This window comes from Pipistrellus hanaki (genome assembly GCF_964339955.1).
Source record: "Pipistrellus hanaki genome assembly, chromosome: 3".
Classification (NCBI taxonomy): Eukaryota; Metazoa; Chordata; class Mammalia; order Chiroptera; family Vespertilionidae; genus Pipistrellus; species Pipistrellus hanaki.
The window spans coordinates 66925498-66940671 of NC_140505.1; the positions used below are offsets into that span (position 1 = coordinate 66925498).

Sequence of the window (15174 nt, forward strand, 5' to 3'; positions counted from 1 at the left end):
TGTGCTTTAGGCACTTACAAGTGGCTATATGAGGATCTTTGTATTAATCATCTGTTGCTAAATAGTAAATTATCCACAAACTTAGTATCTTATAATAGTAATAAATACTTAACATTTCACAGTTTTTGGGGTCAAAAATTCAGAAGCAGCTTAACAGGATGGTTCCTGACTGAGGTCTCAGTGAGACATGGCTCAGGCCACAATTATGTGAAGCCTTCATAGGGCTGCAGATCCCCTTTCCAGGGAGACTCACCTGTGCCTGGTGAGCCGGTACCAATTGCTGTTGGGAGGCCTGTTTTCCCCTATGCAGCATCTCTGCAGAGCTTGGCTGTAGAAGACATATTTCATGTTGTAACTTATTTGTAAGCAATTGAAAGAAAATTTTTTTAAATTGACATTTTATTTATTTAAAAAAATTATTGAATTTTTATATTTGTATGTACTTATTAAAAATTATGGTTTACATTCAATATTATTGGATTAGTTTCAGTTGTACAGCATAGTGGCTAGACAATTATATACTTAATAAAGTGTTCCCCCTAGATAGATTATAAGAGCCTGATTTTTAAAATTAATTTTATTTAAACTGTCACTATTGATTATCAATATGAGATAATACTCAGTAGTAGGGTGTTCATTTAACTTCCCCTGAAGATAAGTGATACTAATTTATAAAACTCAGTACACTCCTGATGCAGATGTAGCCATACTAATTAAGTATGGTATACTACTGTCACGACCTTCGTGGCGGGGTTCAGGATTTGAAGGAGGGCCTTATGCACAAATGAAAATACAATATAAGACATACGAATTTAGAAGGCATGTCTTTTGGTTAGAAGGCATTGGGGGCCAGATGAAGCCTCTTTCTAGAAGAGACAATGACTTCTGGCCTCATCCCATAGCTACCAGTATTTATTTACTTGCTTACACATTTTTCCTTTAGCAATACACACAGGCATATCAAAGGTAAAGTTTGGTAAATAGTAAAAGGATTATAGGATTAGGGAGTTTCCTTGAGTCATCAGTATCTCAACAAGAAAAATTGGTGCTTAGCGTCAGCCCTGCTAGCACCCAAGATCCGTAGGCCTTCCAAGTTCCTGGGTGCACTCTTGTGACAGTATTGGCAAGTAGTGGCTTCCTGCATACTACCTACAAATAGCATTATGATCAACCTAGAGGCCTGGTGCACGAAATTTGTGCACAGGTAGGGTCCCTATGCCTGGCTGGTGATCAGGGTCAATCTGTAGGGCGACTAGTGGGGTGATTGGGGACCTCTGCTGGCACCTGCCATGGCTGATCTGGAGCTGCCTGCTTGCCAGCCCCACCCCAACTGCCACCATCGCTTTGGGACCTGTGGGCTGGGGGCAGCTCCTGCGTTGAGTGTCTGCCCCCTGGTGGTCAGTGTGTGTCATAGCGAACGGTTCCACTGTTCGGTCGATTTGCATATTAGCCTTTCATTATATAGGACTAGAGGCCTGGTGCACAAAATTCATGCATGGGAAGTCACCCTGAGCCCAGCCTGTACCCTCTTCAATATGGGACCCCTCGGGGAATGTCCAACTGATGGTCAGGCATCTCTCTCACATTCTGGGATCACTGACTCCTAACTCCTTACCTGCCCGCCTGCCTGATTGCCCGTAACTGCCCCTTCTGCTGGCCTGGTCAGTCCCAACTGCCGCGCTCCCCCTTGATGGCCTGGTTGCCCCCAATTGGCCCTCCCACTGGCCTGGTCACCCCTAACTGCCCATCCACGCTGGCCTGGTTGCCCCCAACTCCCTCCCTCCTACCATCTCCCCCACCCCTCGCCAGCCTGGTCGCCCCACACAGCCTGCTGTTGAATCATTCGGTCGTCCCTCACTAACCCCCCTGCTGGCTTGGTCACCCCACAAAGCCTGCTTGTTGTCATTTGGTCGTCCCTCACCCCCCTGCTGGCCTGGTTGCCCCACACAGCCTGTTTGGTCATCCGTTCGGTTGTTTTGGTTGTGACAGTCATTTAGGTGTTTATATATATAGATTTTCTCAGTCTTCTATGTGTTTAACCAATTCTCCAACACACGCACATTGTTTGTGTACTTCATCTACTTGGGTTGTGTTTATAGCTTATCTTTAAGACAAGAATTTTATGTCAAACTAAAAGTAGCTACACAATCAAATTGTAAAAAACACATATTCACAGCCAAATTGTCAAATACAAAATAACAACCACTTAAAATCAGTATGATGGGGATTTCTATTGTGTTTTTATGTACAAAAGTATTTTAAAAGTTTGCTTTTATGTTCTATTTAGCCTTTCTTTAAGAAAATTGTGCAGTTCTATAAAAGATAAATTAGTGATTTTTTTTTCTTCATTTATAAGTGGAGACATAATATCCTTTAAAAATATGAAATTTCTTTAGGACATTTAAAATGATTTGATAATAAAATTAACTTTGCACCTAGCTTTGTAATAATTCTTGATTATGTGGCATCTACCTATAGTGCTCAGTAGAGCATCACAAACCTGGGAACACTTACGTTAAGCCTGAGGTGTCCCACAAATTCAACTTGCTGCTCTAGTGTAGGAGGAAGGACTGTATTTATTTTTTTTACTATGGCTCCTTTCTTATTTTGTCTTTCATGCCTTCTACTCAGGGAAAATAGATAAAAGCATTGTAATGAAATTACGAAACACTGATCTTTTGTATCTCATATTACTGTTTGGACTTTGAAGATTTGGAAGCTAGAAGAGGGATATGCTAATTTTTCCTATCTTGCTGTAGCTTGTTATGCTAGTGGTAATGTGCAAATTTGTTTTTCCACTTGGATAAAATCCAACCATCCCCAGAGTGTAAGTGCTAAGCCTACAGGGGAGGTGTGCTAATTCTATTTTCTTGTTATTATGTAAATTCTGATATTGTTTATTGATATAAATGTAGTTCCACTAAAACATAATAGGTTGATTTTTTCCCCTCCTTTACACTACTTTGTATGCCAAATTCTATGAAATTTTTATTTATAAATGGTTTGGAGCTTGTCCTTTATTATGTAGAGATGCAGTTTCCTCTTTGTAAGGATTACACAAATACATTCAGACTGATGCTACAGTTCAAGCTTTTAGCACAATTCCTAACTTATAGGAGAGATTCAGTAAATATTAGCTATTGTCATTTTTATGACAGATTTTTATTTAAGAAATTTTTTTGTCATTTGGTGAGAAATAAAAATTTTTATTTCTTCCACCACTGATGGAACAAACCATCAAGTTTTATAATCACAAATCAGCTTGTGAATTGCTTAAGCTTACTATTCCCATTCATTGACATGTTTACATTTATAATGTTGATGCTGTATTAATGATGTTTTGCTTAATTTCATGTCATAAGTTTAGCATCATAATCAAGTTACGCTTTTGTGATGTGGGAAGGAGTCAGCATAGTTTTTATACTGAGGGATCAATATTATTTATGTAGAAGGGATGGCAATGAAGAGAAGACAGGCAGACAACTAGTTTAATTTCTTAAACTTGAAATTTAAACTTAAACATGAAATTCGTGCACTGGTCGGGGGCTGTCCCTCAGCCCAGCCTGCACCCTCTCCAGTCTGGGACCCCTCAGAGGATGTCCGACTGCTGATTTGGACATTCCTCTCACAATCTGGTTTACAGAATGGTTACTGTAAACTTCTTACTAACATACACACACATAGATAAAAATATATATTAAAAATATATTTAATCTTAAAGATTACAGTGCTGAATATCTCTTGAGGAAACCAAATTGATAATGTGTTTGACCTTGTGTGTTTATGTGTTTTGGGGATTACATAAATATTGAGAAGGAAATATTTACATATGTGCCATTTTATTCTTTATTTTTGTAGCTGGACAGATTTGCCAGCATAAAAATTCCGGGGAGCAAGAAAGAGAGGCCTCCACTTTCCAACCTGAAAACTGCATTTGCAAGCAGTGATTGTTCTTCAGAGGCGATGGAAAACCCTCCGAAGCCACTGTCAGAGAAGGAAGTCTTAGAACTTTTTGAAAAGATGATGGTAAGAATTTTGATTCTTATGAAATGTTTGATGTGAAAGCCTTCACTTTTGGTTATGTGTTAGGAACACTAACATATTTGTACTCGTGTTCCATAGAGCGGTTTCTGAAGTCATTTAAGATAGCACTTTAGGCATAGAAGGAGCTTTACGATTACAAAAATAAGAATGTGAAGAAAAATGTCATACCAGTTTTTTGTTTTACACAAGATATATAAAAACATAATACTTAAAGAATCAAATGACATATTTTTATCTTGACTAGATTGTCTAAGTGGTCTGTCTGGATTCAGTTGCGTTTTAGAGTGATGGCCATAGTGCTCTGCTGTGAGCATTATGTTCTTAAGTGTGATGCTTTGTTTTATTTTTTTCTTAGTCCTCAGGATAACCAGGTCCTTATAGACCTGCCTTTGGTATATCTGTAGATACTTGAACTCACTCATTTTGGGGTGTGCCTGTTCTGGAGGTGACACCTGAGGCCATTAGTGGCTTTCCTCAGTTGGTTCTTTATTTTTAATATATATTTTTTGTTGATTTCAGAGAGAAAGAGAAAGAGAAAGAGAGAGAGAGAGACAGAGAAAGACAGAGAGAGAGAGAGAGAGAGAGAGAGAGAGAGAGAGAGAGAGAGGGAGAAAGAGAGAGAGAGAGAGAGAAACATCAGTGATGAGAATCATTGATGGGCTTCCTGCATGCTTCCTACTGGGGATTGAGCCTGCAATCCCGGCATTTGCCTGTGCTGAGCTGGCATGGCCATAGCATACTCAGCCCCATGATGGGCGCCATATGTACCGAGCCAGCTCAGCCAGGTTTGGTGTGCTTGAGAGGGAGCAGTGAAGGATTGAGAAAAGACAGACAAGAGAAAAAATTTGCTTCTGGGTGGTATGCTGTCCTCTCTGATAGAGAGCTAGCAACACCACCACAGCCTGAAAGCCCAGTCTTTATTTTATAGCCAGTTTCCACTAGGCAAATAAGGGTGTGGTTACAGCGTTCTCATGAGTTTCAAACTTACTCAGTTAAATGCACCTGATCAAGTTTGTTTACTTGCTGCACCTCCAGCAGCCTATATCACTCAGCCACATGGAACCACAGGTTTGGACCATAGATCCAAGATTACAACTATTGCCTTGGCTTTGCCAAAAGACGACCGTGCCCTCTCACTAGTCCAGGGGTTGAACCTGTCTGAATACTGTGTCCTCTCTCCATGTGTGCCCTGATCAGGAATCGAAACTTGACTTCCTGGTTCAGAGGTTGACGCTCAACCACTGAGCCATACCATCCAGGTCCAGTTGGTTCTAAGTGATGGGGATTCTCTGACAGACTCAGCTGGCTTTCAAGCTGGCTGAACTCACTTGACCAACAACCCACATGTTAAGTATATTCAAACCATTTACCACAAGTGAATAATAATTTTATATAAATGGATTGTTTACATATATAGTTTCTACTCTCAAGTTGCTTATCTCTTAGGATTCAAAACAAACAATTGAAAAATTAAATGAGCAAAAACTTCTAGAAGGTAATATTTTCTGATTAAGTTACTTATTAGCTCAGAATAAAAACAAACTACTTTCGTTTTTGAGCTACCTCGTAAGCTTCAGGAGAAACCAAAATGGAAGGGAAATCGTAGTACAGACAGTCCTTGGGTTATGTTGGACTCCACATACGTTGTTTTGTGGTTACCTTGCCATCTCCCATTTATTTATTTTAAAAAAAGTTCTGTCATTTTGATGTATGTACTTTATGTTTTTTTTATTGTTTATTTACCACAAGTAAAGGTCAGGAATTGTTATCTTATAAATTTTTTTTACTGTTCACTTCATTACTGCTGCATATATGCTCCATGTGAGTGACATAGATGCTTATGTAGGTGGGTTCCGACTTTTGGTGCAAATCACGTTACATCGTGCCGCAGGAACAGATCTCCGATGGACCGAGGACCTACTGTAGTTTAGGGAAATTTAGCAGAGAAAAGTGGATTAGAGAAAAGTCTTAACTCAGGACAGGATTAAGATACAGAGGGAAGAGTATTCTTTTGTCATGGGAAACAGCAGTGAGCAAAGACAGAGGTAGGTTTCAAATAATTCATGATTGGAGGGTGGCAGTGAGAGGTTGGGAAAATTAGACTGGAATGATTATTTATGACAGTTTATGAAATGATTTTGTATGCCATTCTGAGGATTTGTATATTGTTTCAGCATCATGATTTATTTTCTATTTGTCAATTTCACCTATTGGTTTTGACAGCCTTATTTAGTTTAGGGGGAAATTATTGCAATCACCTATTTAAATTAACATGTAACATGTGCTTGGAATTTGAGAAAATATTCAGCCAGAATCAGCAGATGTACTTGCCATTATACTGCCTTATTTTCTTTTTATCAACAAGTATTTGTGTTCAGTGTTGCTCCTGAACTTTCAGAAGGAAAGACTGCCTAGTTTGTGTCTTCGTGGGATTTTTAATTTGTATTGGAGATTCTTAACTTTTCATTGTTGAACATATAGTTATTAGTATTGCTTTGTATGGAGCCTACCTAGGCTTGGGAACTTCGTACCTATTTTGTTAGCTCTTGACGAAGTGCTGATTTTGGTTTTAGGTAAACAAATCTGTATACCTTCTTATTAATTCTTGTCATCATGTATTGATATAATTTCAGCCTAGAACAAGAAAATTTAACTTTTTGTTGTTATTTGTCTTTGCCTCTCTTAATGAGCCTTGTGTTAGGGCTTGCGTATAGGTATCGCTTTACAATAGGGTTAGGGTGAGGGTTCAAGATGGTAAAGTACCTTTTCTCTCCTCTCATTCCTATATCATATGTGGAACCACTCACCTAAATATCTGTGAGATTCTGGAAGTGTACTTTTTGGTTCATGTGTGACTGCCTTGTTAAGATAAACATTTTTTTTTTTCTTTTTGATCATAATTGCTGGTGCCATCTAAGTTAGTAGAGCCAGTAGGCTATTGATATTGGACAGTTGTGGAGGCCACATTTTATCATCACAAGCCATTAAAAAACTACCTGGAAAGTACTGAATATAGTTTATGGTATTCTATCTGAACATAATTACTTCAGAAGTGTTTTTCTGTTAGTCTTAACCTTCTCCTGCCGAGAGTATCACTTTTTTTTTTTTTTTTAAAATATATTTTATTGATTTTGTACAAAGAGGAAGGGAGAGAGATAGAGAGTTAGAAACATCGATGAGAGAGTCATCGATCAGCTGCCTCTTGCACACCCCCTACTGGGGATATGCCCGCAACTGGAATCGAACCCGGGACCTTTCAGTCCCCAAGCCGACGCTCCTATCCATTGAGCCAAACCGGTTTTGGCAGAGAGTATCACTTTTAATTGTATGTACAGGGCAGATGGCTATTGACATTTCTAAAGTATTTACAGTATACGTATTTAATAATTGGGCCAGATTGCTTGTTACATCTTAAGTCTCCCTTTTCAGAACATTTTTTGCAATCAAATTCACTTTACTAAGCAGAATATTAAACTATGGCTTTCTCAGGGCTGCCCAACGTACTAATGAATGAGTTTGTCAGAACTAAGTTCTTTTCTGAAAATGAGGAACTCAAAAACAACCCCATAATCTCAGTGACATTCCACAGTAGACATTTTTTTCTTAGGGGGAAAGAAGAGGAATAGCCTGGCTTGTATGGCTCAGTGGTTGAGCATTGACCTATGAACCAAGGAAGTCACAGTTCAATTCCCAGTCAGAGCACATGCTGCGGTTGTGAGCTTGATCCCCAGTGTGGGGCATGCAGTAGGCAGCTGATCAATGATTCTCTGTCATCATTGTCTCTCTCCCCCTCCCTTCCTCTCTGATATCAATAGAAATATATTTTAAAAAAAGAGGAATAGGTTCTTTCCTTTATGACTCCTTGATCCTGCCACAGTACATTGTAGGGAAGATGAGGTGCATCTTTTTCCTTCTTTAAATACGGATTAGTGATATTACTCAGGTTTTTTAAGGCACCACATTTTTGACAAATTTAAAGCTGTTTCTTTGTCTATGGAGGATGCAAGATTTAGATCAGGTTTGATTTTTGTTTTGCAGCTTTGGTGGTATTTTTATTAATAAAAATAATTTTGATGAAGCAACAAGCAATAATTTGCAACTCGAACCTTTTGGCATTTGTGCCTAAAGAGGTTTCATACCATTTAATATTTGCATCTAGACCCTTTGTTTTTGCATTGTGCAACTTTAAAGTAATCCTTATTTAACATTATCAAAGGTATTTAAGTGATTTTTACATGAAGTAAAAACTTTGTTTTGAAGAACCTCTTTTCCCTTTTCAAGACAGTCCTTTGAAAGACAGTGTACTAATTTGGTTACTTAATGAATGTGAAGTACATGTAGTACTTCAACATGGGTACTCATTTCACTTACTTAGGAAATTGATTTACTTGGTCTCTGGGTAATAATTTCAGTGTGCTTTTTAAAAACGGAGTAATGAATTTTTAGTTTCACTTCTTAAGGGCTTTTTCTCCTATTTGTCTTTTGGTGGAAACAGAATCTTTACCTGAAAATCCAGATTGGTTTTTCTATGGATCTAGATGTATGAAATAGTTGTGTGGACATCAAACTATACTAAAACTCAGATTTCAGTTGTTACTATTTTTTTAAAATATATTTTTATTGATTTTTTTATAGAGAGGAAGAGAGAGGGATAGAGAGTTAGAAACATCGATCAGCTGCCCCCTGCACACCCCCCACTAGGGATGTGCCCACAACCAAGGTTCATGCCCTTGACCGGAATCGAACCTGGGACCCTTGAGTCCGCAAGCCGACGCTCTATCCACTGAGCCAAACCGGTTTTAGCAGTTGTTACTCTTGAACTCACTGTAAGATGTGTCACTGGTTTTTTGAAAGAGGTGACGTTGTAATTATAAGTCAAAAGTGGCTTGTGTATTCCCACCCGTTGCCTCTTCAAACCAGCCCTGTCAGCCCCTGGATGAAATCCCCAGCAGGTCCCAGAGTTTCCTGTTCACTTTCAGGTAGCAAAAACCTTAGTTCAATATAAATACCTTAATTTTCATTCTAAAAGTACATCTCTTTCCCCATTTGAAGCCTGCTCCACCTGCAGTTTCCAATAAGAGTTGTGAGTTTGGCCTTTTCTCTGTTTCTGCACATTACTTTTCTCTACACTGAATGTCTCCTAGGATTAGATTGGAGGTGAGGGGAGGAAGAGCGAGAGTACAGTTGCTAATATATGGTGTTTATAATCTGGCATTTTTTTTTTTTGTTTTTTTGTTTTTTGTTGCTCTGGGGTGTTGTACTTCTCATTGCTGCTGTAACAAATTACTGCAGATTTGGTGATTTAAATACAACACCAATGTATGTCTCATATGGCCACAAGTCCAGACTGGCTCACCTTGTTTCTCTAGGTTTTATAAGGCTGAAATTGATGTCTACTGCCTGGGCTTATATTGGAGAGGCTTTGGGGAAAAGTCCTCTTCCAAGTTCATGTTGTCACAACCTAGTTCCTTGCTGTTGTAAGACTGAGCTCCCAATTTCCTTGCTGACTGTCACCGAGAGCTGTCTTAGCTCCAAAAGGCCCTCTCCTATCCTTCACGTGGGCCCCTATGTCTCAGATACATCAAATCCATCTTATGCTTCAAATCTCTGACTTCCCTTTCTGTAGCATCTCTTGCCTCCATCTGGAGAAAGTTTTCTGCTTTTAAGCGCTCATGTCTTAGGTTGGGCACACACAGATAATCCGGAATAATTTCCCTGGAGATTTTAAAGTTCGTAACCTTAATTGTATCGGCACAGTCCCATTTGCCTGACAGAGATTACAAATGCTGATTCATTGTGGCTGTGGTATATTTGTGGCCCCCTTCTCAGCCTTGCCTACCATTACCTTATCACTGGTGACTTCTCCTTTGTCTGGCCTTCTGCACCAGTCTTCCATGACCACATTCCTCTGCTTGGGTCAGTTTTTGGGTGTAGTACCTCTAAGATGGCCCAGGCCTGCTTCTTTCTTGGGATCCACATCCTATCCATAGAAAGCTAGTGTGTCCTTTGTTCCTAGCTCCTGTCCTTTATCTTGAACCTTCAGAGTCTGTTCTCTGACTCTACAAAGAGTAGTTTATTCTGGTACTTTCTCTCTATAGTTTTTAATTTTTGCATTCCTTTGTTTCCTCTAATTCTTAGTGGCTTTTTGATCATCACATTCTTTTTAAAACATATAACTCTGCTGACCACTCCCTCTTCTTTGTATTACTCTTTTTTTTTATTGATTTCTCACACACACACACACACACACACACACACACACACACACACTGACCAGTTGTTTCCCACACCCATCTCAACCAGGGATGGAACCTACAACCTGGTTATATATCCTGACCAGGAATCGAACCCACCATCTTCTGAAGTATGGGATGGTGCTCTACCCAGCTGAGCCTCACTGGTCTTGGCTCTCATTTTTCTTTGGGCACCATGACATTTCTTTCCTTTTCCTGATTTTTCCCCCACTTTCTGGCCAATTCTATCAGTTTACTTTCTAAGTTTCTTCTTCTATCTGACCTTTTATTTGCTGTCAGTGTTGCCTCTGGCCATCCTGTCTTTTCTTCATGTACTTTTATTCCTTACACACTCCTCCTGGAAGACTGGGTCCCTTTCATGTTGTAGAATGTCCCTATATTCTGATACCTTGCTGGGTCTTCTACAAAAGAACAGCTATAATCAATGTCTCTAAAATTTGCTAAACCTTAACTAGACATTGAATTCTTTTTATTTTCTCTGCTTTATTGAAATACTAGAAGCCCGATGCACAAAGATTGGTGCAGAATGAGCCTTCCTTTCCCTGGTGCTGGCACCGCCTTTCCACTCCGGCCCAGCCCCCGAGCTGCCTCTTTCTGCTCCTGCCCCAGAGCTGCCTCTTTTTGCTCCGGTCCTGCCTTCGCTTTCTCACACTTCCCAGAGGCCCCGAGTGACTGGGTGTGGGGTGAAACGCCTGCATCTTCATGCAAGCATCCTGCCCACCCCCTGTCGCTCTGTGCCTGTGTATGCAAATTAACCACAAACTTGGTTGGGTTAATTTACATATCACTTCTGATTGGCTGGTGGGCGTAGTGGAGGTATGGTCAGTTTACATGTTTGTCTTATTAGGTAAGAGAGTGGACACAGCCGAAACCGGTTTGGCTCAGTGGTAGAGCGTCAGTCTGCGGACTGAAAGGTCTCACGTTCGATTCCGGTCAGGGGCATGTACGTTGGTTGCAGGCACATCCCCGGTAGGGGGTGTGCAAGAGGCAGCTGGTTGATGTTTCTCTCTCATTGACATTTCTAGCTCTCTATCTCTCTCCCTTCCTCTCTGTAAAAAAATCAATAAAAATATTTAAAAAAAAAAAAAGAGGGTTGACACAAAACATTGTGTAAGTTTAAGGCAGGGGTCTTCAAACTACGGCCCGCGGGCCACATGCGGCCCGCAGAGGAGTCTGATCCGGCCCGCCAGGTTTTTTGGGCAGTGAGCGCAGCCGAGGTGTTACAGTAGGAATTAGTAGTTCATATAGTCCGGCCCTCCAGCTCTCTGAGGGACCGTGATCTGGCCCCCACTTTAAAAAGTTTGAGGACCCCTGGTTTAAGGCATTCAATGTGAATATATATATATATATATATATATATATATATATACACACTATTATTCAAAGAGCCACTTTAAAATGGAATTGGAAGTATCATCCCAGAGGAATTGCCTTGTAAATCTAAACTCCTCATACCTTTCAAATGTTAAAACAGGGCAAACCAATCTTTGGACTGGGCCTAAACATTGTGTCGAAAACTACTGTAAAAATAAAAAGAAACATATATTATGACTAGGACTAATGACTAAAATAAAAATTAAAAATATTGTTAAGCCTGGCTGGTGTGGCTCAGTGGTTGAGCTTCATGAACCAGGAGGTCACAGTTCAATTCCCCATTAGGGCACATTTCCAGGTTGTGGATTCTATCCTCAGTAGGAGGTGTGTAGGAGGCAGCCTGTCAGTAATTCTCTCTCATCATTGATGTTTCTATCTCTCTCTCCCACTCACTTCCTCTCTCTGAAATCAATAAAAACATACAAAACAAGTGTTCAAAATTGGCAGTCACAGTTTTCGCTTATCTGTACCAATAGAAATTCATTAAAATTGGTGCAACCACTGTGGAAAGTTAAAAATAGAACTACCTTATGTCCCAGAGATTCCATTTCTGGGAATATCTAAAGAAACCCAAAACACTAATTAGAAAGAATATGTGCACCCCTATGTTTATTGCAGTGTTATTTACAATAGCTAAGATTTGGAAACAGCCCAAGTGCCCATAAGTAGATGGGTGGATAAAAAAGTTGTGTACATTTACATGGTGGAATACTATTTGGCTGTAAAAAGGAAGGAAATCTTGCCTCTTGTGACAGCATAGATGGACCTGGAAAATATTATGTCAAGGGAAATACAAGTACCATATGATTCCAGTTATATTTAATATCTAATCAACAAATTAACAAAATAGAAACAGAATCATAGATACAGAGAACATACAGTAGTCAGAGGTGGGGGAAGAAGGGGGAGACTGGGAGAAAAAGGTGAAGGGATTAAGGCAAAAAAACCCCCAGCAAAAACACAACAAAACACCAAAACCCTCCCCCCAAAACTCAAACAACCAACAGTTCAGACACAAACACCAGGATAGTGATTACCAGAGGGAAAAGGGTGGTAGAAGAGAGTAAAGGGGATATAAATAGTAATAAGGGGAGACTTGATTTGGTGAACACACAGTATAATATGCAGATGATGTATTATAGAATTGTATACCTGAAACCTATATAAATTTAACCAATGTCACCCCAATAAATTTAATTTAAAAAGTTGATTTACAATCTATGTTGTTAAAGTATTAGAGCTTTAACAACAAAAACAATTACTCTTCAGACAGATAGAAACTGAAGTTTGATTTGATGACTGCTTAAGTTATAGTTTTGAATGAGATAATATTCAGTTATTGTAAATAGCCAACTGTGAAGATTTTTTTTTTTTTTTTCCGTTTAAAGAGTAGATATTTATTTCTCAATACTGAAATATTGACCTCATTCAAATTGCTCACCAGGCCCTATACAATTATATGTTCTATGTATTTTCTGCTCAGTTTTTTTTTTTAATAGATATTTAATGAATTGTATACATGTAACAATATATTGCTATATTGAGGTAAACTACCATTTCAGAACTGTTTTAAAATCTGCAGCTTTAGTGTCATTTTATACCTATGCAGTGTAGTAGGTATTTCAACGTACATGTGACTAGCTATGATGCACACTGATCACCAGGGGACATGCTCTACGCACAAGCATGGAAACATGGAACAGACTGATGAATCTCAGAGGGAAAGGGGGAAAAGGGAGGGCGGGGAGAGATTAACCAATGATGTTATATGCATACTAGAGGCTGGGTGCATAGATTTTTCCATTGGTGGGGTCCCTCAGCCTGGCTTTCGGGGATTGGGCTGAAACCGGCAGTCTGACATCCCCTGAGGGGGTCCCAGATTGCGAGGGTGCAGGCCAGGCTGAAGGACCCCATCGGTTCATGAATCTGTGCAGCGGGCCACTAGCAGTGAGTAATTTAAAACGGGTTCTCAATGTTCTTAGCCACCCCCACCCCTTTAGTTATAATTATTCCCTAACGTCTCCATTCCTTCTTTTTCAGTGAAAATCTTTATAGACAGCTTGTATTATCCATACTTATAATTTAGAAAAACAACATGACATCTCACTATTCTGTATAATAATACAATATTATTTCAATATAAACAATGGGCCATAACTATTCAAGAAGATTCAACACAGTCACACTCTTGAATCTCTACCATATGCCCTGTGAGTACAACAGCTACATTGTAGCCTGATATAGTGTTCTGGTGATTCAAATATCAAAAGCACCATTGCCCTGGGATACCTAAATTTCAGAAATGGAGCACAACTATTGGTAAAGTGAGAAAAAAGAAAACACTAAGAAAGTGTGACTGTAGTGACTGTAATTTATAGATTGGTAATTCGATTCTTGGAAAATCCAATGTATATTAAGACCACACAATAAGAAATATTTAACCCTTTGCACTCCGCTGTCCCCTCTCAGGGGACATCGGAATTCTAGCATATCACTCGGATGTCCCCTCTCAGGGGACATTGCAGTTTATTAGTGATTATGGGGAATTGAGTTATTTCAACTCACTCCGCTGCAAAGTAGCGTCGAGTAGCTGGTAGCCAATGTCCAGAATGGTTCGGAGTGCAAAGGGTTAATATGCAGCAATATACATATGAATTCCAGTTAACATCTAATTCCATTGAATTAGAATTTAGGCTGAGATAATTATGATTCACTTTCTCTTTTTATTTTATTATAGAATATATATGTGTATATATATGTGTGTGTGTGTATATATATATATATATATATGTGTGTGTGTGTGTGTATATATATGTGTGTGTATATATATACACACACACATACATATACTTCAGAGAGGAAGAGAGAGAGAAACATCAGTGAGAGAGACTCATTGATCAGATGTTTCCTGCATACCCCACACTGGGGATCAAGTCTGCAATCCAGGACCAAGTCTGCAACCTCTTGGTTCATAGGTCAATGCTCAACCACTGAGCCACCCAGTGGGATTTGGCTTCTTTTTAAAAACTTTTCTTACTCTTTTTCTCTTCCTACCTCCCTCTCTCCTCTCTCTATTTTTTAAGATACGTGCACCTATCTGTCTTTGGGGAAACAGGATAGTTTGTTTGTTATTTATTTATTTTATTATATAGGACTAACAAAAGTATGTTACAGAAAGTCCAGCACACCTTCCCCCAGCAAATCTTGGTAGCATCACCTCAAAATGCCCCAGATATTTTCCAAATGCGTCCTAAATGGTGTTAAAGACTGTTGATAACCACTAGCTTAGAGGGCAAGAAGAAACAAAACAAACCATTATTCACATAATAGGATATTACTAATTAGAACAGCCAAGAGAGACATTATTAATTACTACCTTTTATTGGAGTGTCAAATGGAACAACTTATAAGATTCTAAATATTTATATCAAGGTGCAATGAAGGAAATTTTGACTTTTAAGTGCTTGAATAGTTTGGTAGCCAAAAACTGAGTCAGCTAATG

The 15174-nt window shown here is 39.2% G+C and overlaps 1 protein-coding gene across 3 annotated transcripts in view; it reads left to right on the top strand.

Annotated features, from left to right (window-relative positions):
* DIAPH3 (diaphanous related formin 3) overlaps nucleotides 1-15174 on the top strand; it is a 479703-nt gene that overhangs the window by 39632 nt on the left and 424897 nt on the right. For all 3 annotated transcript variants that reach the window (XM_084876736.1, XM_084876737.1, XM_084876738.1), the window contains one exon: nucleotides 3859-4026. In XM_084876736.1, coding sequence (XP_084732862.1) covers nucleotides 3859-4026 — 168 coding nt within the window. The remainder of the gene's footprint in view (nucleotides 1-3858; nucleotides 4027-15174) is intronic.